A 26,615-nucleotide genomic window follows, 5' to 3' on the forward strand; every position below is an offset into this window, starting at 1 on the left:
TAAAATAAACAACAAGGTCCTACTGTATAGCACAGGGAACTATATTCAATATCCTGTAATAGCCGTAATGGAAAAGAATATAAAAAGGTACACATTTATACTTTAAAAAGTATACATATATATATAAAACTGAATCACTTTGCTGTACACCAGAAGCTAACATAACATTGTAAATCAACTATATTTCAATTAAAAAACTAAAAATAAATAAATAAAATTATTAAATGATAATTAATATAACAAGTTCCTCAACCAGTCAAAATATATAAATATATGTCCGGGCTCTTTTCACATGTTCAAGGCTAGGTGCTGTGGATGCCAACAATAATAATTATTACTAGTACTATAACAATAATCCTAACAATCCCTTATATTCACATAGTTCTTTATTGTTTAAAAACTATTCTGTATTAATTTTCTTATTTGAGGTACTCTATATTCACATGAGGAATTACTCTCCAAGTAATACTGCCCCATTTTACAGATAAGGCAATTCAGACAATCGAGTGACTTGCCCCAAGTCATAGGCATACACATATACTTATATGGAAGACAGACACAGTCGCTCCTCTCATAACGCTCTGTTCTAATGAGAAGTTCAGAGAAGTTACAGGCAACTGCAACATGGTGACTGTGGAGCTAGAGGGGTACAAGTCACATCCAGGCAGTGAGGGGCTGAAAAAACAGACTCCGGGGTGGGGAAGAAGTAGTCAGGGAAGTGTTACAGAAGAAAACAAAGTCTCACTTCAGATTCCACTATGCTGGCTCTGAGAAGAACATTAGTTTCTACTAAATTAACTTATTCTGTTCTCAGAATGCAGCAAGTTGATTTTGGACTTGATAGAGTAAAACTTTTAAGGTCAATACCATGCAATTTTTACCTCTGAGTCAAAGTTTCTCACTCTGGTTCCTGTACCAACTGCATCAGTTACCTGGGGTGCTTGCTAAAAATACAGACTTGGGTAGAGGGCGATGGAGGCTACCCTGGACTTTTTCTAAATTTCTTGGGGATGAGGTCCAAGAAAATTGCTGCTTTAAGTATGAACTACTTGGGGATTCTGAAGTCAAATAGCAAAATAAAGAGGATATTTTTGGTAGTGGCTCTGAATAATTCCTGCTTCAATAAGGCCTTTTTTTTTTTTTTTTTTTTTTTTAATGGGGGTGAGGGAGAGTGTGTATTTTGGGAAAACTGTAAGTGGCAAATGGTATAGGGGAATAAGAGTTCTATGTAGCGGACTGTCAGCCTCTGCCTCCCCCCAGTCACCTGCAAGGTGGCTGGCTTAGAGTAGGTAGGTGCTCAATGTTTGTTGACTTGTTGAACACAGGGACAAAGGTATTTATAACTTCCAAGAGTTTTGAAAGTCCTTTCTCTGAACTTCTGCACCAATCTTTCAGTGCCCAGCTATCAGAAGCAGTCATAATGGAGTAGCTAGGGTGTGTGGATTTTGGAGAAAGACTGAAATCAAACTCCAGACCATCAACATTTGAGAGGATCAAGTTCCTTAATCTCCCCATTTATAAAGAAGAACTAGAAGTAATACTTACATCCCAGCGTTGTTGGGAGTCTTAACTGAGTTAACAGGTTATCTATTACAAATAGGTATCAATGAAATACATCATTAATGCAAACACTCAGAACCCTATCCAACACATAAATGCATTCCATAAATGCCCATTCGAACCCAGGTATTCCTTAATGTCTGCAGTAGGTCCCCTTAACAGGTCAGAACCTCCGAGCAATTATCAGCAGAAAATGAAAAAATAAATGAAATCCACGACGACCCAGTATAGGGGTCGTGGGCTGCAGCTCAGCGGGTTCCATGCGGTCGAATGGGTGGGAGAGTGGTCTCTCCCCGCCCGGCTCGGAGCACGTGGTCCGCCCGGGCGGGAGCTTAGCCACAGTGGGGGAGGGGAGCGGCGTGGGACTTCGCGGAGGGGGTCTAGGCAGCCCCGGCTACGGTTGGGGAGGCGCCGACTGCGCAGGCTCAAGATAGGCGCAACCACTGTGCGAAGATCCGCAGGGGTGGAGCGTTCACCTGGCTCCATGCTCTCTTTACTTACGGAGCGAAAGCCTGACTCTTTTTAAAAATAGTTTTCCGACTGTATTTGTACCCGCCCTGCGCAAGTTGTTCATCATTGGAAGGCCTCCTTCCCCAGAAATGAAGAAGCCTCTTTCTCTAGTCGTGCCCCCTCCTCCCCCGTGGAGTCACAGTGGACGCGCCCCACCTCCCCTCGGCCTCCGGAGGTGGTTTGGCTGCCCCCTCCCCCTCCCCAGTGTCGCGAGTTGGCGCCGCTGCCACCCCGCGGTCCGCGCTCTCGGCCACTCGGCCGGGCGGTACCGAGCCCTCCCAGCACTCCCCTCCTCTCTTCCCTCCGGCCCTCCGGCCTGCCTTTCCCCGCGGCACTGCCACCCCCCCCCCCCCCTTCGCCCCAGCCCTCTTCCCTCCCCGCCGAGCCGCGGCGGCAGCAGCAGCAGAAGCAGCCAGAGGAGGAGCCGGAGGCGGCGGTGGCCGGGGAGCCCATGGCGTACAGTCAGGGAGGCGGCAAGAAGAAAGTCTGCTACTACTACGATGGTGAGAGGCAGGCCGGCCGGCGGGTGGGTGGGCGGGCAGGGCTGCGGCGCCGGGCCCGGAGCCGCACCTGGCTCTGCGGCAGCCGTCGCGAGTGGTCGCCGGTGCTGAGGGGTCAGGAGGAGGGACCGACGTTTGGCCGCATCTTAACCCATTCGCGACCCGACACTGTCTGGCAGCCTCCGCGGGGAGCTAAGTGGACGCCCCACTTTTCCGTCCGGCCCCTCTCCTTCCCGCAGTGTCGTCCGCCGCCGGCCTACCCTGGCTTCGTGCTGGTGCGAAGCAGACGGCCCTCCCTCGCGTGTCTCCCCTCCGCCTCTCCGTGGGAGGGAGGTTTGGGGTCCCCTGCTCCGGCCGCCTGCACCCGATTTCTCCCCCCGGGTCAAAACAGCTACCCCGGCCCAGACTCCACACAAAGCCCCACGGCCTCGAGAGCTCCGCCCCTCGAGCCCCCATTCCTCCTCTCCCCTCCTCCGCTCCCCTCTGTCCCCGGCTGGCCCGAGCGTCTTCTCCTTTCTCTGCTGCCGGCCTCTCCCCGGACCCCTCGACCCGGGTGGGTGCTGGAGAGCACCCCTTGAGGGTGGGGGCTCACGTGCGCCTTGAGGCGCGCTCACACCCCTGTTTTGCGTGGGCTCCATCCCTCTCCTTTGTTTGCCGGGTGCTTTGAGCGCCACTTTCTCAGCATTCAAATGAAAAGGCTTCACTTCCTCAATAAAAATGAGGGTTTTCGAGTTTGAGGTAGTCAGGCTTCACGGGAAATAAGACGGTGGGAGGGCATCGTAGAGCTGTTGCTGCTTGTGTTGTCGATCAGGCTCGATAGGTCCTGGCTTGCCTCTCTGAGAGGTGGTTACCACCCACTTCTTTGTTGCTTTGTTCGATCAGGAAATACCGTGCTTTGGAGGTGTGGGACAGATAGCATTGGCATTTGGCTTGCGAAGGCTGTTTCTAGGCGATGGGAGTCCTGGTGCAGGAAAACTTTGAGGAGCAGTGCGGAAAGTGCTAAATAATCAGAAAAGCTTGAACTCGTGGAACAGTAAATTATAAAAGTAAGATAATTTCATTTTAGGGGTTCTTCTCATTTGCAATTTGAGCAGTAAGTCTTCTTGAATCCTGTTTCTTGGGCCAGTCAAAATACAATGAAAGGAACCGTTACTGTTTTACAGATTGCACAAAGACGTTAACTTGGTAAATAGTGCCTAGTAGGTTACTCTCCAGAGAAGAAATTCTAAAATTTAACAAAGAAGCTAGGTTCAGAGACCTGAAAGTCCATCTGATTTGTGAGAAGCGATACAAATTTTGGAAGCTGTTTACTACATTCAATGTATTGTAAATCGTAAAATCTTAGAGCGGTGGAAAGATCTTACAGGACTAGGTCAGAATAAATCTGACTTTAATTTTAAAATGGCCATATTATATCTCTCCAGTTAGCAAGGATGAATCATTTTAATGCCTCTTTATATAAAATAACCACTTGTGTCATTTGTGGAAAAATCTAAAATCTTACAGAAGAAATCTAAATTGTTTGATATTTGGTAGCTAGTGCTAAGTAGTCACAGCCATGTTTTTAAAATATTTTTTGAGAGAACTGCATGTATGTGTGATACAAATTGATTTGAAATTATGCCATCATGGGGGGGTGGAGATGGGAGTACATTTTAATTTTAACGTGAATTATTAACGTTTCTTAAAGTTAATTCTTTAAGAATTCACGCATATTTTGGGTCACTGGCCTGGTCTTACATTCCATGACCAAATTGGAAAGTAAATAACTATATGTAAGTTAATTTTTAAAACAACATTGTTTCTCTAAGGTTTAGAGATTGTTGTTGTCAGGGCTTTGGGTAGAGAAGAAAGGTTTTAAAAGTTTGGGGTAACTGGTGCTAAGGCTCTTCCTGGAGCTGTTAGTTGCTGTTGACAGTGATAGGCTCTGATGAAGTAAGCTGCTTGAAACTTCTCGTCACCAGGCTTGAACCGTAGAACCAGGAGGTACACTTAAGTTGCAGTTTTATCAGCTATTTGTTCCTGGGCCCGTTTATGATGAGCCTTTGTTGAGGAAATGGGAGCAAGTACTGGTCCCAAAGGCGGGATGCAGACTTGATAGGAAGAGTAATCTTTGATTGTGACTTAAGTACTTTATAGTGGACCATACAACGGCATTATCTGATGGCCAACAGCAGGTGTATAACTGAATGTTTGGGTATCTCTGGTTAGGTTATCTGTCTTTTGTCTGTGGCTCTTCCTTGACTAATTTTTAGAATGGAATTTGTAGTTGCTTACATTTGGAATATGCTTTGAGTTCTTTTCATGGGCGTGGGGCTAATAAAATATTTTGCAGAGGTTATTAAATTGAAGGGGTATTATTATGCTAATTCTTTGTATGTGATAGTATTTTAAGCTGTGCATAGTTAATTCCAAAGCTTACATTTTCATCACCGGAAAAACCCTATTTTGTCAGCTTATAGAGGTAGCGATAGTAGTTTTTTCTTTTTTTAATTGTGAGGAAAGAGGATGCAAGTAAAGCAGCTTGTGCACAGGGAACTAACTCTAAGATACACAACATGGATTGGATTTGGAGTGTGTGATGTCAATAATAATAGGGCCTTAATCTATTAGACTAGAATAGCTGGTTTTAACTTGTTAGTAAAGGAAGTAGAAGGAAGAAAGATAAAGAGGAAAGGAGTGAAGTAGCAAATTCTGTAACCATAGGAATCCTACCTTTAGGCTTACTGGGACCATTAGGACTACTCTTGGTGACACAGAGAGAATGTCTAGCAAATGAAAGGGGCTTCTAAAAGACATATGTTCTTTTCTCCGTACACATTACAGTCTTCAATATCATACCCTTTAGATCACTGGAATGATGGTTTCTTCTTCTTTTTTTTTTTTTTTTTTTTTTTTGCGGTACGCGGGCCTCTCACCGTTGGGGCCTCTCCCGTTGCGGAGCAGCACAGGCTCTGGACGCGCAGGCCCAGCGGCTATGGCTCACGGGCCCAGCCGCTCCGCGGCATGTGGGATCCTCCCGGACCGGGGCACGAACCCGCGTCCCCTGCATCGGCAGGCGGACTCTCAACCACTGCACCACCAGGGAAGCCCATGGAATGATGGTTTCAAGTGAACCTTCAGGCACTGATGGATAAAGTATTCTTAAACCTTTGAGGACAAGTAAGAGAAGTTTTTACTTCTCTTATTGCAGCTATTGACTCATGACTCATTTCCGAAAACGTATATCTAAATCTTGAACTTCTAGTATATACTGCAAGATTGTCAATAATCTGTAAACGATATAGTTAGATCCCTTCTGGCTTTAAAATAATGCGACTTCCGGGGATTCCCTGGCAATGTGGTTGTTAGGGCTCTGAGCTTCCACTGCAGGGGGCACGGGTTCTATCCCTGATCGGGGAACTGAGATCACACACACCACACAGAGCGGCCGAAAGAGAAAAAAATAAAATGATGTGATTCTGTACTTAAATGTAATTAGCAAACCAAGCTTTGTTAGGCTCTGATTAAATATATTATTAATACTTTATCTAGAAATGTTAAGTGTACTTTCTTTTAAGCTTGAGGCCAATTACATTTAGTGTCTTCTACTGTATATACAATATGATAGGGTTGTATATATACATAATTTATATGATTACATGCATTGCTCTGTGTTATATTTTTCCCTTCTCTGATAGGACACATCAAACTATTTGGAGACAGGTGGTTCAGAGAAAAGCACTCAACACTGTACAAAGAGTTACCAAGATCATGTCTCCCAATATACTCCTAGTTTACTGTAGCACATTATAAGAATTCTGCTTGGCAGCCAACTTGACAGATTTCCTTAGATGTTTACTTATAACAGTGATGCCAAAGCCTTTTGCTAGGTAGTCCTTAACGTAATTGCATGGGTTCTTAGCTATAGTATAAATCGTTATTATCCATAAAATAGGTAACCTTTTCTTTGGAGGCAAATCAGGGTGCTGAATGAATTATAGCAGCAGTTCACAAATACCAATGGTTTTAATTGCACATCATTAATTTAAACATAGTAGAACATAAGACTGAGATTTTCATATACTTGGGTTCTCCTCCCCCAGATATTTTTTTACCATTTACTTCCTTCAGATTTCACCTTTTCAGAGAAGCTTTTCCCTATTACCTTAATCCCTGTTACTGCTTTTCTCCCTATCAATTATACCACCTAATTTTTGTCTCTCTTCCCACTAGAATATAAACTTCATGAGGACAGAATCTGTTTTGCTGATGTCTATACTTTCACCAGCCTAAATATAAATAAATAAACAAACAAACATTTTTTACATTATTGATGAATAAATGATTAACACCTTATATTTTTATAGCTGGAGCACTTTCATATAATATTCTCTCTAATTCTTACACCCACTCTAGTTACAGACAGGTAGGATAAGTGGCGTTTTATTTATTTTCCCCATGAAAATAGATTCGTATCTCTGTTTGACTCAGTCCACCACTTAATCCTTTTCTACATTGTCTAGTTTTAATGTCCAAGGCGAGATCAACATCTGGTACCTAAAACATTTTTCTTTTTTCCTTTGGTGACCCAAGAGTGGAACTATTGCCACGGCTACAGAAAAAAAAAAGGTTTCGCTGCTACCAAAAAAAAAAAAAAAGTATTAGTAATTATGTCTTTCCATTAACAAAAATTTTAAATGCTTGTGTTGACAAATCCTTAAAGGAAACAGTTGGAATTGAGGAGGGAGTGTAGTTATCTCTTAGGGAATAATAACAGCACTGAAACATGGATGAGATAAGATTTAAAAGTTCAAGTGTAAGGGTGAAGTCAGCTTTGGGTTCAGAAATATCAAATGGGCTTAAAGTCCCTACTTTGTGCCAGGTAGAGAAAAGATTGAAGTCCTAAGAAGAAAATATAAGACCATATTAGAAGTAAATGCTGGAAAGGGTGTGGAAAAAAGGGAACCCTCCTATGCTGTTGGCGGAGGTGTAATTGGTACAGCCTCTATGGAGAACAGTGTGGAGGTTCCTTAAAAAACTGAAAATAGAGCTACCATATGATCCAGCAATCCCACTCCTGGTCATATATCTGGAGATAACTCTAATTCAAAAAGATACATGCACCCCAGAACTTCCCTGATGGCACAGTGGTTAAGAATCTGCCTGCCAATGCAGGGGTCACAGGTTCGAGCCCTGGTCTGGAAAGATCCCACGTGCCGCGGAGCAACTAAGCCTGTGCGCCACAACTACTGAAGCCCGCACGCCTAGAGTCCATGCTCCGCAACAAGAGAAGCCACCTCATTGAGAAGCCCGCGCACCACAACAAAGAGTAGCTCCCGCTCACCGCAACTAGAGAAAGCCCGTGTGCAGCAACAAAGACCCAGTGCAGCCAAAATTAAATAAATAAATTGATTTAAAAAAAAAAAAGGATACATGCACCCCAATGTTCATTGCAGCACTGTTTACAACAGCCAAGACATGGAAGCAACCTAGATTTCCAGAGACAGAGGAATGGATAAAGGTGTGGTGCATACATACAATGGACTATTACTCAACCATAACAAAGAATGAAATAATGCCATTTGCAGCCACGTGGATGGACTTAGAGATTATCATACGAAGTAAAGTAAGTCAGACAGAGAAAGGCAAATATCATATGATATCACTTATACGTGGAACCTAAAAAAATGATGCAAATGAACTTACTATATGTGGAACCTAAAAAAATGATGCAAATGAACTTACAAAACAGAAACAAGACTCACAGACTTAGGAAACAAATTTATGGTTATTACCAAAGGGGAAAGGTGGGAGGGAGGGGTAAATTAGGAATTTGGGATTAACATATACACACTACTATACATAAAACAGTTAATCTGTATAATACTGTATAGCCCAGGGAACTCTGCTCAGTACTATGTAATAACCTATGTGAGAAAAGAATCTGAAAAAGAATAGATATATGTATAACTGAATCACTTTGCTGTACATTTGAAACTAACACAGCGTTGTGAATCAACTATACTCCAATGTAAAATAAAAATCTAAAAAATTTTTTAAAAATGTCTTTAAGGAGAAAAAAAATAAGACTGTTAGATAGTAAGAGAGGGGACCTTTGTAGGGTAAATCGGGCAAGGGAAGGCCTGAAGGCACAGAATGGGCCAGCCTCCTTAAAAGAGTTTTCCTACATAAGACATTGCAAACTTCAAAGCCTGGGTAGTTAGAAAGAACCTAGTACACTTAACAGAAAGGAAGCCAAGAGGAAGACATGGGGGAACTGTAGGGTGCCAGGCCAAGTAGTAAAGGGCCAGACCACACAAGACTTTGTGGTAAGAGATTTGGACTTGAATATTCAGGAAGCAGAAAGCCATTGAAGGTTTCTTAAGTAGAGAGAACTCTGGAAAGTGGAGAAAGAATGGTAAAGCGTAATAGAATGTGAACACTGAAAGCAAGAATTAAGTATATATTGGTCCACGTACAAGACAATAATTGCAACTGATAGACATGGACATATTTAAGAGAGGTTTTGGGAGTAAAACCTATAGAACTTGTTGATGGATTGGAAATGGAGTTGGGGCTTTGTGATGACTGAATAAAGGATGGCTCCTAAATTTCTGAATTGAGCAGTTAGGTGGCTTATTCCTGAGAGAAGAGGATTTAGGGCAGCACTCTTGATTCACTGACATACCCAAGCACCTGCCTGGCACACAGTAGGTTCTTGGTCTGTTCAGTGAATGAGTGAACTTGAGAAACCCCTGATATTTCAAGGTTGGTGGAGGAGTGGCTGTGGGGTGGTAGTAAAGTCCAGGAACGTGGTATTGTGGAAGCCAAGAGTGAATGTTTCAAGAAGTGGCCAGTGTGTTAAAGCCGCTAGTGGACTAACTAGTCTGGAAGACAAAAATAATACAGTAGCTCTCTGTTTTTTCCTGAATCATTTTTTAGTCAGCTTTTCTTCAGGGGTATATTTTATATTTCATAGTCCTGAAGTCCAAAATTATCTGAAAGGTGAAAAGAAATTTTTGTAACTCATTTGGAATCAAAAGCTTAACCTGAATTAATGTTTATCATCTTTATTCCTCTTATTCTGAATATTCATACATTTTTGCTGCAGAAATATTAATGTTTGATTACAGAAGGCTGCCCAGTCTCCAGGTTATCACATAATATCTGGCAGATTTATCATTTTACATTTATAAAATCTGAAAAAGTCTGAAATGTATCTAGTCTCAAGGACTTTAGAGGACTTTAGATAAAAGAGATTGTAGACCTTAGTAACCACTTCTCTTCTGATAGCTTCTTGAAGAGTGAGCAGCTTTGAAAATTTTGCAGATAACTAAATCTTTTTGGTAATTACTTCACATTGACAAAGTTTGTTGTATTCAAGGAGCCACTTAGAGCTAATTTTCCTGGATGCTTATTTCATTGGTAAAGCATTTTAAACTATTTTGGGTAACATTTTAAATGCCCAAATTACATTACTGACTATTTAAATCAGATGAATGAAATCCATAGGTTTTTAAAACTAAGAAAAGCCATATTTTATCTTTATGAAAAAGTAGATGGCTGCAGAGCACCCATGTAGAGAATTTTGTGATAGGGGATTAAGCAGGAAAAAAGTTGGGGATGGTTCTTTTAGACCCCCCTTACATTTTGGAAGAATTCTTCATAAGCCAAATAGCAGTTATCTGTAGCTTGGCTGCCCTTGTGGACATGTGTCATTTAAGTAGTGTGCATATTCTTCTTTTTTTAAAAAAAATTAATTTTTGTCTGCATTGGGTCTTTGTTGCTGCACGCGGGCTTTCTCTAGTTGCAGAGACGGGGGGCTACTCTTCCTTGCAGTGTGCACGCGGGCTTCTCATTGCAGTGGCTTCTCTTGTTAAAGAGCATAGGCTCTAGGTGCACAGGCTTCAGTAGTTGTGGCACGCAGGCTTGGTAGTTGGGACATGCAGGCTTAGTAGTTGTGGCGCATGGGCTTGGTTGTTGCGCGGCATGTGGGATCTTCCCGGACCAGGGATCGAACCCGTGTGCCCTGCATTGGCAGGCGGATTCTTAACCACTGTGCCACCAGGGAAGCCCAACAAAGATCTTAAGTCTTTATTAAAATGTTTGTATTCTGTATTATGTCCTTTTCTTGTCAGGCTTCCCCCTACCATTTCTTTCTAGGTTCTATAAGTGTCGTTGCTTTCCCAGTAGCTACTACTTAAGAAGATTGGCAGAGTTGCCTTGCCTGAGTTTGAATCTAGCTCCTCTATTGCTAGCTGTTGTGACTTTGACAATATCACCTGACCTGTCTGCATCTCATCCATCTTCACTATTATAAAATAGGAAAGTAGTAATAATACCTACATTATAGGGTTGTTGAGAAGATTAACAGATAATACACATGAAGTGCTTAGAATAGTGCCTTCTAGTAAGCTGTCAATAAATGTAAATTATTGCTAACATCTTTTTTTATCAAGCACTCTTGCTGAGAAATTGCAACTGTACTTTCCCTTCTATAGATTATTGTGGTCTTTCCCATTATTAGATTAGTGATTACTTTTCACTGGATTCTCAGTATGTACATAACTAGAGTATTTGATCTTAAGATACGGTAGATATTAGAGATATTTCATCTTGATAATTCTTACACAGGGGCAGATGCAAGTTATGTGAAGATTAGTTTCTTTATTCGTACTCTCGTTATCTCCTTTGGTAGTGATGATAACTTAGAAATACCTTCCTTGCGTTAACCTTAGCTCAATGATGCTTCGTGTCTCTAGTGGGCTTTCTACATCTAAGAATTCATTGAGACCAGGCTGCTTTCAAGGAACTTTATGTGTACTACCGCGATGTAGAGCGGAGCTTTATAGCTTGGGAGGTAGTTTGTTTCCTGCGTTCATAGACTGAATTGTGATAAATGCAGAGGAGTGTCCCCATAGCTCTGCTTTGCTACTTGTCTGTATTGTCTTAGCTTTACTGTTGGTACAGATTAAGAAAGGTTAAAATTTAAAATTAAAACATAAAACATAATTTATAAACATAAACAATTAAAACATAAACCTTTAAAACATAAAGTTTCCTTTTAAATGACCATGTGTATATATGAATTGTTTTCAGAAGAGAGCTTGTGTTGAAAATGAAGAGTTAAGTAAATTAGAGGTGCGGTACCAACAAAATCAATTAGTAGTAGTATTAGAAACGGCTATGTTATAAAAGTGAATGTTCATCCTGGACTGTTATCAAAAATATGGAAGAGAGAAGCAAAAGGTTTTGAATTCTTAGTTTTCATTAAACAAACAAAAAAAGGTGTGTATTTAGGCAGGATTTTGAAAGATTTTTTTGATCTAGAAGGGGAGTAAATGGCATTTTTTATCCCTAGTTTTTATTATATGAACCCATGTTTAAATGATTAACTTCAAGCCACTAAAATCAGCTTGGCTATCCTAACAAAATTTTAGAATTGATTATTTAAAAACTAGAATTAGTACTGAAGGTAATTTCTAATAAAGGCTGTTGTAAAAGTTGCCCATTACATTAGAAAAATGGTATATATTTAAGTGGCATCCTTAACACTTTTTATTATAGAAACACTGGATCTTTACCTTAAAGTATTAATTTTGTTGAAATCTGGTAGACAAAAATCTGGGATTTTGGTGTTTTTATTTTGTTTATTTATTTATTTTTTTGCGGTACGTGGGCCTCTCCCGTTGTGGAGCACAGGCTCCAGACGCACAGGCTTAGCAGCCATGGCTCACGGGCCCAGCTGCTCCGCGGCATGTGGGATCTTCCCGGACTGGGGCACGAACCTGCCTGCATCAGCAGGCGGACTCTCAACCACTGCGCCACCAGGGTAGCCCTGGTGTTATTTTATTTAAAATAAATCTTATGTGTCAGTTTTAAGGCCTTGGGATGTAATATATATCGTAAAAAGATAGGTTAGGAATTATAACTTTTTAATTGTGAAGAATGAGAAAAAATATCCTTATTACCTTGAAAAATGTAATAAATATGTCATCATAGCAAAACTTTATTTAGGATCCAAATTTCAGTTACCAAAATTTTTATTGACTGTGATATGGATATATAAAACATTGTAGCCGCGATAATACCAACTATAAAGGATTTTTGGCACACCAGAGAATCATCCAAGAAGCAATATTTGCTATAAAATTTTTAAGTCATACTGGTGAAACTCAGAGAATGTACCTTAAGCATCTAAATTTGCCAGTAAATACTAAAAGCAGGTATCACTCTAAGGAACAAAAACTTTTGTAAGTGAGTAAAGAGTATTTTATTTGGGCTAATCCTAAATAAGAAAGTTCAGTAAACTAAAAATCAGAAAAGCTTGCTTGCCTTAATCTTTGAACAAACATAATGTATTGATGGAGTCATCAGTATGTAAAAGTGTGCATAGGATCTTGGTTTTCTAATACAGTTTGAAAGTTGAAAAATCTAAAATTATTATTTAAGATTTCAAATAAAGCTTATTTAGGTGATAAATGTCGTCTAATGGTGGACACATAAATTTTAATAGTTCATGAAGATTCTCTTGTCTGTATTGTTCATTTTGTCTCTTTCCTCTTTTAGGTGATATTGGAAATTATTATTACGGACAGGGTCATCCCATGAAACCTCATAGGATCCGCATGACCCATAACTTGCTGCTAAATTATGGCTTGTATAGAAAAATGGAAATATATGTGAGTATACCTTTCGGTAAATATTCACTGTTTGTTTGTTTAAACCACTACTTTGAAACTTTGTTTTCAAAGTTGGAGGGCATTTAGCAGATGAAAAGGTGTGGAAGAAAACAGAAACTCCTCTTTTTGTTTTATTCTTCAGAGAAAACTTGAGAGTGTGGGAGCTGTGGCCTCTTTTTTTCCCCCTATTCCTTCAACCATTTTAAAAAACAGTTTCCCTTCCCCAGGTTTTCACATAACTGGAGACCAACTCAATTTAGCATACTAAATATTTTTGTTATGATAATTATTGACCTGTCTGCTGCTGAAGAGTTGACCTGGGACTGTTAAAAAAGAATTATGCAGAAAATTAATCCTACCAATATTTGTTGGCGTATAGGAACACTGTATTAGTGAGCAAGCAAAGTGTCTATTTTGTAGAAGATGTGGGAGTATAGATAAACAGACATAAGATGCAACAATTCTTATCCACTTGGGGAGAAGAGAAAAACTTGAAGCAGTTAACAATGTTGGGTAATATATGTGAGCTTCTTTGTTTCAGATTATAGACATTTGGAGAAGAGGAGTTGGATAAGACTTTCAGTTAGGAAGCCTTGTGGCAGAAGTGTGTCATAAATGAAACGATCCTAGGAACAAGGATGATTTGGATAGTCAGAGGAAAAGGAAGAGAGATCATGAACTAATAGAGAATGAATCTCATTCTACCTGAATGAGTCTCACTTATCCTTCCTGAAGCTTTTTGGTCATTGATGAAATTACTGGATATAGAGCAGGAGGTTTGTGATAGAAAATAAGAGAAAGTAGAGTTTATGAACGTGGATTAGTCTTTAGAAGGGTTGACCTATTTCCACTAAAATAAAAGGAGTGATTAATTCATAGTTGGTGTTAGGCCTGCCTAATCTTTTTTAAAGGAATGTGAATTATCTTTGGATTTGATTTCTATTTTCTAAAACACACATGTATAAATTTGGATTTGCTTTGGAATTTATCTATTTTGTTCTGGCAGACCTAGTTCTTTTGAGAGTATTGTTAGGGGAAATTGTATACTTTGTGTTTGGTAACCCTGATGTTACCAGTTGTAATTCCACAATTCTGACATTTATTTTTCTTCACAGAGGCCCCATAAAGCCACTGCTGAAGAAATGACAAAATACCACAGCGATGAGTACATCAAATTTCTACGTTCAATAAGACCAGATAACATGTCCGAGTATAGTAAGCAGATGCAGAGATGTATGTTTCTATGTTAAAAGTATATATTAGTAATGATAAATATAAATGAGTACTTTTAGAAGCTTGTAATTAGTTATCCAAATCTAGGTATTTTCCTGATCTAAAATATTGTTTTAATTATTTACTGATTTAAAAAGTCCATGTAACAATACTAAAGCTACTTTAAAAAAAAAACAAAAAACCTACTTGAAGCTTGTTGGTCTACCAAACTGCCAAAGGGCTATCTGGATCTTCTTTGCGTTTTGTTTTGGTTCCTTGTTAACTTTGGGGTAATGGATATTGGTGGGGAGACCTCACTGCCCTGCATTAAAAAAAAAAAAGATTGTACTTTGGCCTTAGCTTGGTGTGTATGCCTCTTGTCTTCTGTTTGGGTGCTTTAGTTAATCTGGACTATTCCAGAAAGTTCCAAAAAACAAAACTGAATTTGCCTCCTGTAGGCAACTGTTTACATTGAATTTACAACTACATGCTTACGTTGTATCAGGTATTGTAAGTAATCTAGAGCTGATGTAAATACATGGGAGAATGTTCCATGGGTTGTATGCAAATACTATATAAGGGATTTGAGCATCCCCAGATTTTGGTATCCTCAGGGTCTTGGAACCACTCCCTTGTGGATACCAAGGGACAATTGTACATATAATTTGTACTTCCCTTTGTTGTATTAGTGGAGCTTTTGATTCTCTTCTACATAGTGTTCTCTTTTGTAGATAAAAGGTATTTTATTATTAGAGATTGATTGGCTTGAAGATGGAATGCAAAATGTCATTCTAAAATGACTGGAACAGTGTCTTTTAAAGCTTGATACTGGAATTCATTCTCATTGATGTTTCTATTGATGGACTTCAGTAATGATTTTTTAAAAAAAAGAACAGTTTCAATAATACTAAATTAAGTGTAGTTGCTAGACATCTCATAAATTCATAGAACTTCATGTACATTTCTATCATAGATTATCTCATTTGATTCAATAAAATGCTGTAATATAAATAGATATTATTTGTCCCTGTTTTTTCAGTGGGGATGCAGGCTTAGATTAAGTCATGGGTAGCCCTAAGGTAAATGAATTAACAGGATTGGTTTAAAATTTACATAATACTGAATTGTATTAAGATTCTGATCATATCTGAATAGCAGGAAGCTAAAATTTATTCATTATAGTGTCAATGAATTAAGGATGTGCAAAGCTACATAAAATAATGACCCTTTTTTTGAAGAGGATATAAATTAAGGGATGAGGAGAAACTGAGAATGGGTTATATGCATCACGACATATTTAGTTCCTCTTTCATTCAGTACTAAGGAACTAAATATGTCGTGATGTGTGGTATATCTGCATGTGTTGTCTCCTTGTGCCTTAAATATTTCTTCTGTATCTTGGCTGTCATGAGCTTAGTTAATTCTTACCATCTTTCAAGATCAATGCTAACCATGGACGTAGGGAACCAACTGTTACATCTTTTTGGTAGTCACTAAAATAGATTTCAAAGTTTTGGATGTTCTGTGTACTTAAGGAGTTTTAAAGAATGTAAGTCATAAAGCAACTGAAGTTACTTATTTAAAGTTTTTAGAGTTTTGATTAATTTACTGTCGTATATTTAAGGAGAAATGCCTGGAAAATTTAAGCCCATGTTTTAATTAAATAACACCAAATACCTTTTATATTTTGATAGCTATTGATTTCTTGTTAATAAAGCAGACATATTCCACAAATAATCATGTTAAGAATTGGTGGTGGTATTTCACATATAACACTTTAACTGCCTTGGATAAAATTGCAAACTTTAGATTACTGCTGTGCTGTGTATGTTTTATGATTGCATCAAACAAACGTTATTTGTAGGAAATAGTTTTTGTAAGAAAAGGCTTTCATTAATTCACAGAATGAATAGAAATTAATGAAATCCATCTTCCACAGTTAATGTCGGAGAGGACTGTCCAGTGTTTGATGGGCTCTTTGAGTTTTGTCAGCTTTCAACTGGTGGTTCAGTTGGTAAGTGTCCTGATTTGGTCAAATTTGAAAGTTGATTTAAACTTGGTATGTATCTTTTGGGTTATTTGCTTAGAACAAGTTTTAATAGTGGCGGATTTTAATAACAAAAAGTGTGTTTAGCAGAGTACAGTTTTCTTTAGCTGAGCCCCCTTCCATGTTTTGGGATCTTAATGTCTCAAACTTTTTTTTTTTAATTTTCAGTTTTTTACTTCAGTTGCATTTTCACTTAGAGACTTCTAGCTACCATTGTCACTACTCCTTTCCATCTATGTGCTCTTATTTAATCGGATCACAACTATAGGAAAATAGTTACCTAAGGAGAAACTGTTAGTGCCCTTGATAATGATCCTTTTATGGTTTTATACTCTTGCTTATTTGCTTATGCATGGCATACTCTTTCCACTAGGGCTTTTGTCTAGTTATACTAATTTTTTATCTTAAACATTTAAAAGTCTCCCCTGTCTTGTTTGTTAGCTGGGGCTGTGAAGTTAAACCGACAACAAACTGATATGGCTGTTAACTGGGCTGGAGGATTACATCATGCTAAGAAATCAGAAGCATCAGGATTCTGTTATGTTAATGATATTGTGCTTGCCATCCTTGAATTACTAAAGTAAGTTAATTTGTGTTGATGTTTTTCCTATGAAAAAGTGTTTTATTTAAAACAATAAAAATCTATGGCTTAAAAAAATAAAAGTGAACAGTGGGTTGAAAATAGTTAATGGTGAATCATCATCTGTGGATTCATTCCAAACCATTGTAAAAATACAGGAAATTTGCCCAGTCCTTGGATTATTAAGAATGAGAAGTACATATCAATGTTTGAGGCTCCATTAAGTACCTTTCTAAAAAACATTAGAAGTAGTTTGACAATTTAGATTGGAGGTATAGTTTTAATTAATGAAAAATGACATGACCTGAGAAGTTTATGTTCTAACATTTTGTAAGTTTTAACTTTTGAAGGCAAAAATTTGAAACCTATGTTAAAGGAAATTTGTTTACCTATTGAATGAGACCAGCTAACTGCCTAGCTTCCACATAGAATGGGGTTTTGTGCTAATGGATATAATCATCTAAGTTGCTACAGGAGTTAAAGTTATTCTTGACTGCAGTTTGAGAGCAGTATCTATAGCGGTATTTGTGATTTTGGAGATTTACAAAGTTAGATTTTTTACCCTCATTAGTTATAACACATCTTAGCAGATTCTACTTCAGATTGTAACAAATTGGTCTTTTCTTAACTTTGAAAATGTCCTTGCCTGAAGTTATTCCATGCATACTATTTATAAAGGCTAATTTTTCAGTTACTTAAAATTAGGTATTGACTCCTTCAATAAACAACTGATCTCTGTCAATTGACTAATTGAGAGCCAAACAAAACCCCTTGAAATCATTTGCCTTGTTTTTTAATTCACTGTTGATGTTGGTTGCTGTGTCTTCATCTCTGAGCAGCAGTTCTTACCTGCATGCTAACAGTCTTAACAGGTTTAATGTAGTTTCTCTGGACACACTTCTTCAACTAGTGCAAACTTGATTTAATTAATTGACTATTGGAAACAGCTTATGAGCCACTCAGACATTTAACTTTGTTCACACTTTTTTTTTTCTTTTTTTAAGAAAGTCTATGATGAGACATTCTGGTTTTTATTTTCCAAGTTTCTGAATGTTGCTTTCCTGCGAGTTGAGGATATTCTTGTGAGTGCTTAGTCGGTAATGTCAGCCTGTATTGTATTCTTTTAACATGGCTGTGGTATTATTGTAAAATAAACACAGTGCTCTGCCATTTAATTCCATAATAATCCTCACTTCATTGTGCCTTGAAAGGATGATATATGAAATTCACTTTCCTTTTTTCTTGTTTTGACATGGGTATGCACTGGTCATAAGATGTCCAGTATGGTGATACATGTGGCTCTTAAAATGCATTCGAATTTTACTGCGATTTGTAGTTCTCCAAGCAGCACTGTGAAGTGATGAGAATACCACTTGTGGTTTCTGTCACAAGCATTCGGTTGAAATAAAAAAGAAGCCATAGACAATACGTGAACAAACGAGCATGGCCATGTTTCAGTAACACTTTACTTATGGACATTGAAATTTGAATTTCATTTAATTGTCACATATCACAAAATTATTATTTTGATTGTATTTTTCAGCCATTTAAAAATGTTAAAAATTATGCTTATCTCAAAGGCTATACAAAAAGAGGCCATTGTCCGAATTTGGCCTATGGACCATAGATTGGCAAACCCTATTTTATAATACTAAAGATATGCTAGAGAGATGTTTTAAAGTAACAATCTTAAGTGAGGTATAATCTTCAGTTATTAATGTACAGAAACATATACTATGTTTTTAAAGCAGAATAGGGCAGATTTCACAGAGTAAGTACATTTTCTCACCTAGATTGGGTGTAAAGGGAAGATTTAAAGGTCTGAGGCTCAAACTGTAACTTCAGGATGGTCTCTTTGAATGGTGTCTTATGCTGGAAGTAAAGAAAAGAAAGGGGATTAAACATTCTGGAATGCAGGAGCTCAAAAATAGGTTTCCTGAATCCATGGTGGTTTTTCCCGTCTTAAAACCTTTTTGGAAACTTACTTAAGGTTTTGTTTTCAGGTATCATCAGAGAGTCTTATATATTGATATTGATATCCATCATGGTGATGGTGTTGAAGAAGCTTTTTATACAACAGATCGTGTAATGACTGTATCATTCCATAAATATGGGGAATACTTTCCTGGAACAGGAGACTTGAGGGTAAGACTGAATTGTCTGAATAAATATTATGAGATTAACCTAGGAGGTTAGTAATCTTACACCTGAACTAATGTTTTTCTGAGTCATTAATTTGAATCTTGTATGAAGGATTAGTCATTTTATATGCTATAACATTTGTTGGAATTCACTTTTGCTGACTACAAACAAACATTCAACGAGAACTTAAAGGGCTTTCTTTTGCTGAGCTTTTTTCTTTGGTTGAATAAATATTTTTGAACATCCACAAAGCATGAAGCAGTTTTCTTTTTTTTTTTTTTTTTTGCGGTACGCGGGCCTCTCACTGCTGTGGCCTCTCCCGTCGCAGAGCACAGGCTCCGGACGCGCAGGCTCAGCAGCCATGGCTCACGGGCCCAGCCGCTCCGCGACATGTGGGATCTTCCCGGACCGGGGCACGAACCCGTGTCCCCTGCATCGGCAGGCGGACTCAACCACTGCGCCACCAGGGAAGCCCGAAGCAGTTTTCTTGATGTTCAGTTTGAATCTTCAAAACCTACTTGATGGTAGCCTGTATTGCTGTTGAATATAAAGATTGGTGGAATAAAATAATTGAGTCTTTTTAAGGTTCTTGTACTGCCCTCCTTTTATGATTGGTCTTTATTTAATTGGTCTAATTTTAATCCCTTTTTTTCTTTAGGCTTCTGAAATTTGTAATGTATGTATATTCTCCCCCCCCCCCCCCCCCCCCCCCCCCCCCCCCCCGCCTTGGGGAGAGAAAGAATATCATAGCTTATCCTGCCTGCCTATTACATTAAGTGCATTTATTTCTATATTTCTGTTATCTTCTTTCATTTGGTGCTCTTGAAGTTGTTTTGTGGGTTTTTTTTGTTTTTGTTTTTGCTATACTAGAGGTTTGGTTTTTTGAACCAAACTACAAACATGTTGAAGTTTATTCTGAAATTTAAACAGCTGTTTTTAGTTTAGCTGTATTATATGGGAGATTTCTTTTGGCATGGCATTCAACATTGGTTCTAAGCTGTTTTGTTAAGGTTGTTTTTCAGATCTGTGGTATGTCTTTATAGTTTAACAACCAAAAGTTCAGAGTGACCTTAAAGTAGTCTTCAAATGTATGACTTAATTATTTGATCACAAGGTTGTGCTCTTTCAGTAAGAATTCAGATGGTGAAACCTTACTTTATAAGTGGGTAAGAGGTCATTTGTTTCATTTATTTCAGTTTAAATTATGTGGCTTTTAAAATAATTTATATTTGCAGTTCTTTCTTGCCATGTTAGCTCATTCAGTGACTTTCCCCACTTGGTCTTATCTTACAGACCAGTGGTTGCCAAAGATTGATCCTTAAACTAGCAGAATCACTATCACCTGAGAACTTAGAAGCACATATTCTCAGACTTTAGGTACTCTGGATGATTCTTTTCTGCACACTAAAGTTTGAGAACCACTGTTCTAAACCAGTAGAATTTGTTTGTGTATAACCATTGCACTCTGGTAGAAATGAAGCAAAAGCTTTCCAGCTTTAAGCTTAAAGAAAGATAGTGTCTTTGCAATACAATTCTAATAATCTCAGAAATAGCAAATGGAAGCCTCTGTTTTAATTTCTGACAGTGTACTTGAAGTTGTTAGAAAATATTGGAGAATATGTGTTTTAAAAAGATTGAGAATGAAAAAAAAAAAAAAGATTGAGAATGACTTTCAATATCTCTTTTCTTAGGATTTTATACTCCCTGTATAAAATGTCAAAATTTTTTCCTTTTGCATATTATAAAGGTGTCCCCCAAATTTAGGAAACTAAAATTAACTGCTTCATTATATGTGTAGTTGTATTTGGACTTTCGTGAAACTCAAGCATAACTTAATAAACATTACCTTTTCTACCTGACAATTCATTCTAAATCAGAAAAGAAGGCTACTCTAAGCTTAGATTGTTGTTAGAACTATGCTTGCATTTATTAGATCAGTAGTCTAGGTGGAAGAAAAAAACCAAAGGTGTGATAAAGTAGTAGTTGTGGAGTAAGAAATGAAAGGTATAAAACTTGGTCCAACAAAGGCCAGTTCTGAGTTACCAGCCTTTAGCTAGAGTGAGAAGTACTGACCAACTTTCTGTATTGTGAAATCTTAGTGTCAACATGTATTCCATCTGTGTTTTTAGTGCAGAAGTCTAGGGGTTTACTGTTCTTTAAGTTTGTCCACATGTGTATAGTTTGTATTTAGTTATATAAAAATTTAGATTCTTTAAGAAAAATTGTAGGAGTGAGTGTGTAATTTCATGCTTTTTCATTGAAAGTTGGATCATAATAACTCTAATATTGAAGGGTAAGCTATGCTTTTTAAAAAAATGGATTCAAGCTGAGATCGTTCCATGAGAGATAAGGGAAGAACATGTATTTGTATTAGTAATTCTAAAGATTCATATATATTGAGACATTATACAGTTGACCCTTGAAGAATGAGAGGGTCGGGGCACTGACTTCTGTGCAGTTGAAAATCTGCATATGACTCTGACTCCCCAAAAGCATAAATACTAATAGCCTTCGTGATAATATAGTCAGTTAACATATTCTGTATATGTATATCTACATGTATTTTATGCATTCATAACATACCTAACTTTTTCTTAATTTTTAAAAATATTTCTGGACTGTAGTCACGTGCAAGTTTTTTCAGGTTGTTGCAAATCTCCAGAAAAATTTTCCAATACATTTATTGAAAAAAATCCGCATGTAAGTGGACCCACAATTCAAACCCTGTTGTTTAAGGGTCAACTGTAATTTAAAACATGTAAGAATCAGTTACCCCCAATCCTTTGATGTTGTAGTTAAAGCACTGTTTTGTAGAAATGTCTCAGCCATATCTTCTAGGAATATACAGTTGACCCTTGAACAACACAGGTTTGAACTTCTATATAGATTTTTTTCAATAAATAATTACTGCAGTGCTAAACAACTCACAGTTGGTTGATCTGCAGATGCAGAATCATGGAGATGGAGGACAGACTGTAAAGTTAAATTCAGGTTTTCAACTCTACGGGGGTCTGTACCCCTAACCCTGCTGTTGTTCAAAGGTCAGCTGTTTATGTGTGTATATATCTGTATGAACATACACATACATAGATATACACATGCATAACATATACAAATAAATAAGTATATAGTACATGTATGTATATTTTAAGTAAGTGTGTGTGTGTGTGTGTGTGTGTATGTGTGTGCGTGTGTGTGTGTAGCTGGAACCCAGCTCTCAATTTCTCTCCTTTGCTTCTTTTGGGAGGTATTAATGCCTAGAGTGGTACTTATTCAACAAGTAGAAACAAAATTTATTTCAAGCCCAGTTAAAGAACAGATTTCAATGCTTTAGTCTGCAACTGTTAAAACTTCAAGAAAGTCTTATAAGTAAACTCATACCAGATTGTGAGCCACAAGAAGGATTCTACTTTAGAGACAATTGTTCTGCAGGGTTCTTTGGCTCAGAGTTTATATTTCCTACAGTTTTACCTATAAAGTTGTCATGTGTATTTTGTTTATGACAAATTTCTTGGGTAATACTTAACTTCAAATTGCCTTTAACTGTGTTAAATTTCTTTTCTCCCCAATATAATCATTACAGATTAAGTGGAATTGGTTCTTTTCAGCTTTATAAGCCATCCATAAATGTTGTAGTATGTACTTTTTCTGTATTATTTCCTTTCTCAGCCTACTAGATGAATTAAGAATTGGGTTTTGTTACTTAGTCTTTTAATCTTTTAAAAATATTTTAATAATTAAATATGTCAAACTTTTTATTATGATATATTCTCTGAGATCTATTTAACTATGTATTTTAGGATATTGGTGCAGGAAAAGGCAAATACTATGCTGTCAATTTTCCAATGAGAGATGGTATAGATGATGAATCATATGGGCAGATATTTAAGCCTGTAAGTATTATTATTTTCAAAAATGAAAAGGAATTCTAAAATGTTTTTTAGAGACATTAACATTTGTTACCTTGTACATAGATTATTTCAAAAGTGATGGAGATGTATCAACCTAGTGCTGTGGTGCTACAGTGTGGTGCAGACTCACTATCCGGTGATAGACTTGGTTGCTTCAATTTGACAGTCAAAGGTAAGCAATTTGAAGGGTGATATTCCAGGAAGAAAGTTTTTTTTCTTCCTAAGAACCTCCTATAAAAGTTGTCATTTAATTTTTACCTGCTATTTTAACAGGGAGCCATGTGTTTTTTATGGGTTTTTGTCATATGTATGTATCTTTTATTTTGTCAAATTTATGTATATATTCATACATGAGTAGTTTTGTAAGGCTTGTTGCAATACCAACCAAGGCAGCGATTTTCTTTTTTTAAAACTTTTATTTATTTGTTTAATTATTTATTCCAGTTTTATTGAGATGTTGTTGGCATACAGCACCATGTGAGCATAAGATGTACAATGTAATGATTTGACTTCAATGTCATGATTTCAGCATCATGAAATGATTAACACAGTAGGTTTAGTGAACACTCATCTCTTATAGGTACAACATTAAAGAAATACATTAAAAATATGTATATTTTTCTTTGTGATGCAAACTCTTAGGACTTACTCTCTTTAACAGCTTTCATTTATAACATACAGCAGTGTTGATTATCTTTATCATGTTGTACATTTCATCCCTAATACTTATTTATCTTTTAACTGGAAGTTTGTGCCTTCTGACTGTCTTCATCTAATCTCCCCTCCCCTGACTCCTTGCCTCTGGTAATCACAAATCTGATCTCTTTTTCTATGAGTTTGTTTGTTGTTTGTTTTCGAAATATAACTGACCTACAACACTATGTTAGTTCCTGGTCCACAACATGTGGTTTGATATTTCAAAATGATCGCCATGCTAAGTCTAGTTGTCATCTGTCATCATATAAAAATATTATATTACTATTGACTGTATTCCCCACTCTGTACATTTCATACCTGTGACTCATTTATCTTGTAACTCAGTGTTTGTACCTCTTAATCTCCCTCATATATTTCTCTCCTTCCCTCTGGCAACCATCTGTTGTTCTCTATATCTATGACTGTTTCTGTTTAGTTATGTTTGTTCATTTGTTTTTTTGATTCCGCATATTACACTTAGCATAATTTTCAGCAATTTTTGTTGATTCTTTTGGTGCTTACCTTTCTTTAAATAACATAAATAAACTTTTCTTTCTTTTTTTTTTGACCGCACCATGCAGCATGTGGGATCTTAGTTCCCTGACCAGGGATTGAACCCAGGTCCTTGGCAGTGTGAGCGTAGAGTCCTAACCACTGGACCACAAGGGAATTCCCCAAGCTTTATTATTTTTCATTTTAACCTTGTATATTCACTTTCCATTGTGAAAGAAGAGGGAGCCACCACTTTGTCCCCAACACATGCATATACCCTTCCAATATTTCCATTTTTACAATTGAAATCTGGTATTTAGACCAGAATTTTGGTCATGGTATTCAGTGTTAATGGCATCACCAGCAACATTAAAGCATATTTCAGCTTATTCAATTTCCTTTTGCATACCTTGTTTTTCCCCATACAATTTTGTCATTTCCTTAGTTTTCTCCTTACTCATTAGTAAATTGCCAGTATTTATAACTAGTACATTATATTCACATGGATCAAGTGTTCTGTCCGTTTTACCTCCATGAAGAACAGCCTTCTGACTTGTTCCTGTTTGGGTGAATTTCCTCTGTAGATCTGGTAGAACATGGAGCTGTTCTTTGCTTATAAGTGTTGAAATCAACATATGCTAGAGGTGCAGACCAAAGTAAAGATCACCATTATGGAATGAACTGCTAGGGTATAAGAATAAATCTGAAATTTTATTTAATAAGTTCTTAAAATTTATTATGTATGGATTAGTTGTGATTTTTCACAGATATTGTACATGATTTTAGAGTTGTTTTCCTTGTGAACTTTTAGGTAACAAGTTCATGTTCTGCTTTGAATTCTCTCATAAAATGTGAAGAATTCTCAAGTAGAACTTTTTCCAGAACAACTCTTGGCCTAAATGGAATTTAATAACTAAATACAGGTATTAAAGGCTATTTTATTTGATGTTACAATAGCTCCTATGCCAGCCAGCATTAGAATTATGACATAGTCAATCTATTCTGCTTATATTAGGTTGAATAATTTGAAATAATTGCCCCTTTTCTTGCTAGGTCAAAAGTGGCCAAAAAGCAGCAGTTTCGTATTGTTGAAAATAATGTGCAGATAACCATCTGTTTCCTCAAAATGGATACAATCTACTTAATGTACTCTTAAGATGTGTATTAACCTGTCAGTTTTCTTAACTTTTTGAAAGTTATTAATGCCTTTGTGCTTAAAAGCAATAGCTTTCATAATCACAAACTACAGCATTTTATTTTACTCTTACTATAAATCTATATTTCAACTGACTGATAGAATATCCGTTGTATAAAGCATGTAAAGATATTTGCAATCCCAAATGTCAAACTTGATTCCAAGCTTTCTCCACTGCCAGCTTCAATTCAAACTGCTGAAGTCAGTTTACCTCTTGTCTGTCTCCTTTCTGTCTTACTTTATATTGATACTGTTGTATGCTCTCCCATTCTTCATTTTTATAAATTTTAGCCTTTAAAAAATTCCTTTATAATCATTTTTATCAGGTTTTGAGATGAAAGAAAAGTAAATGTCTTTGTTTAGCCAGCTATCTTTACTGTTAACTATTTATTTATTTCATCTTTAAAAAATACGCAGTTTTCCTTTATTATAAGAAGCCTGAATTTTCATAATTGCAGTAATAACAGTTGGGTTATGAATCGTATAATATAACTGTTTTTATATACATATATGTTTTTATATATGTTATATGTTTATGTGTTTACACTTTTTATGTCCTTATACATAATTTCACATATTTGTACATATTTGTGTACCCTTTTTTTTTAACATCTTTATTGGAGTATAATTGCTTTACAGTGGTGTGTCAGTTTCTGCTTTATAACAAAGTGAATCAGTTATACATATATCCCCATATCTCTTCCCTCTTGCACCTCCCTTCCTCCCACCCTCCCTATCCTACCCCTCTAGGTGGTCACAAAGCATACAACGTAACTACTGAAGAGTACTTAATGAAAATGCTCACAGTATAGTTACATGAAGAAAACATACCATTAAGCTTTTAAAAATTAAAAATAATTGGAAAGGAATATTCAAAAAACTATCTTTGGATGAGAATTTTAGGTAGTTTTTTCTTTGTACTATTTTGATTTTTCCAAAATATTATTCAACATACGTCAATTTCTTCTATAATTGAAGAATTTTTTTCTTGCTTTAAACATTGACTTGTGTTCCTGAATGATGATGATAATATAAGAAGTTACTAGTAACTCGTAACTGATTTCTAAACTATGACATCCAAAGGAAATATTTTGTTTTCATGTTAG

General features: G+C 37.1%; 1 protein-coding gene across 1 annotated transcript in view; it reads left to right on the forward strand.

Moving 5' to 3' along the window:
* Nucleotides 1–2,215: 2,215 nt before the first annotated feature.
* The window catches only part of HDAC2 (histone deacetylase 2), a 31,506-nt gene continuing 7,106 nt past the window's right edge, over nt 2,216–26,615 (forward strand). Inside the window, exons 1-8 of the mRNA XM_027088228.1 lie at nt 2,216–2,573; nt 13,122–13,234; nt 14,350–14,467; nt 16,386–16,460; nt 16,935–17,073; nt 19,077–19,218; nt 23,016–23,108; nt 23,190–23,298. Of these exons, the coding sequence (XP_026944029.1) occupies nt 2,522–2,573; nt 13,122–13,234; nt 14,350–14,467; nt 16,386–16,460; nt 16,935–17,073; nt 19,077–19,218; nt 23,016–23,108; nt 23,190–23,298 (841 nt within the window). The 5' untranslated portion in view covers nt 2,216–2,521. The remainder of the gene's footprint in view (nt 2,574–13,121; nt 13,235–14,349; nt 14,468–16,385; nt 16,461–16,934; nt 17,074–19,076; nt 19,219–23,015; nt 23,109–23,189; nt 23,299–26,615) is intronic.

Source organism: Aethalodelphis obliquidens, unplaced genomic scaffold (assembly GCF_003676395.1).
Source record: "Aethalodelphis obliquidens isolate GAN/ISIS:26980383/991018 unplaced genomic scaffold, ASM367639v1 scaffold3, whole genome shotgun sequence".
In the NCBI taxonomy this organism is placed as follows: Eukaryota; Metazoa; Chordata; class Mammalia; order Artiodactyla; family Delphinidae; genus Aethalodelphis; species Aethalodelphis obliquidens.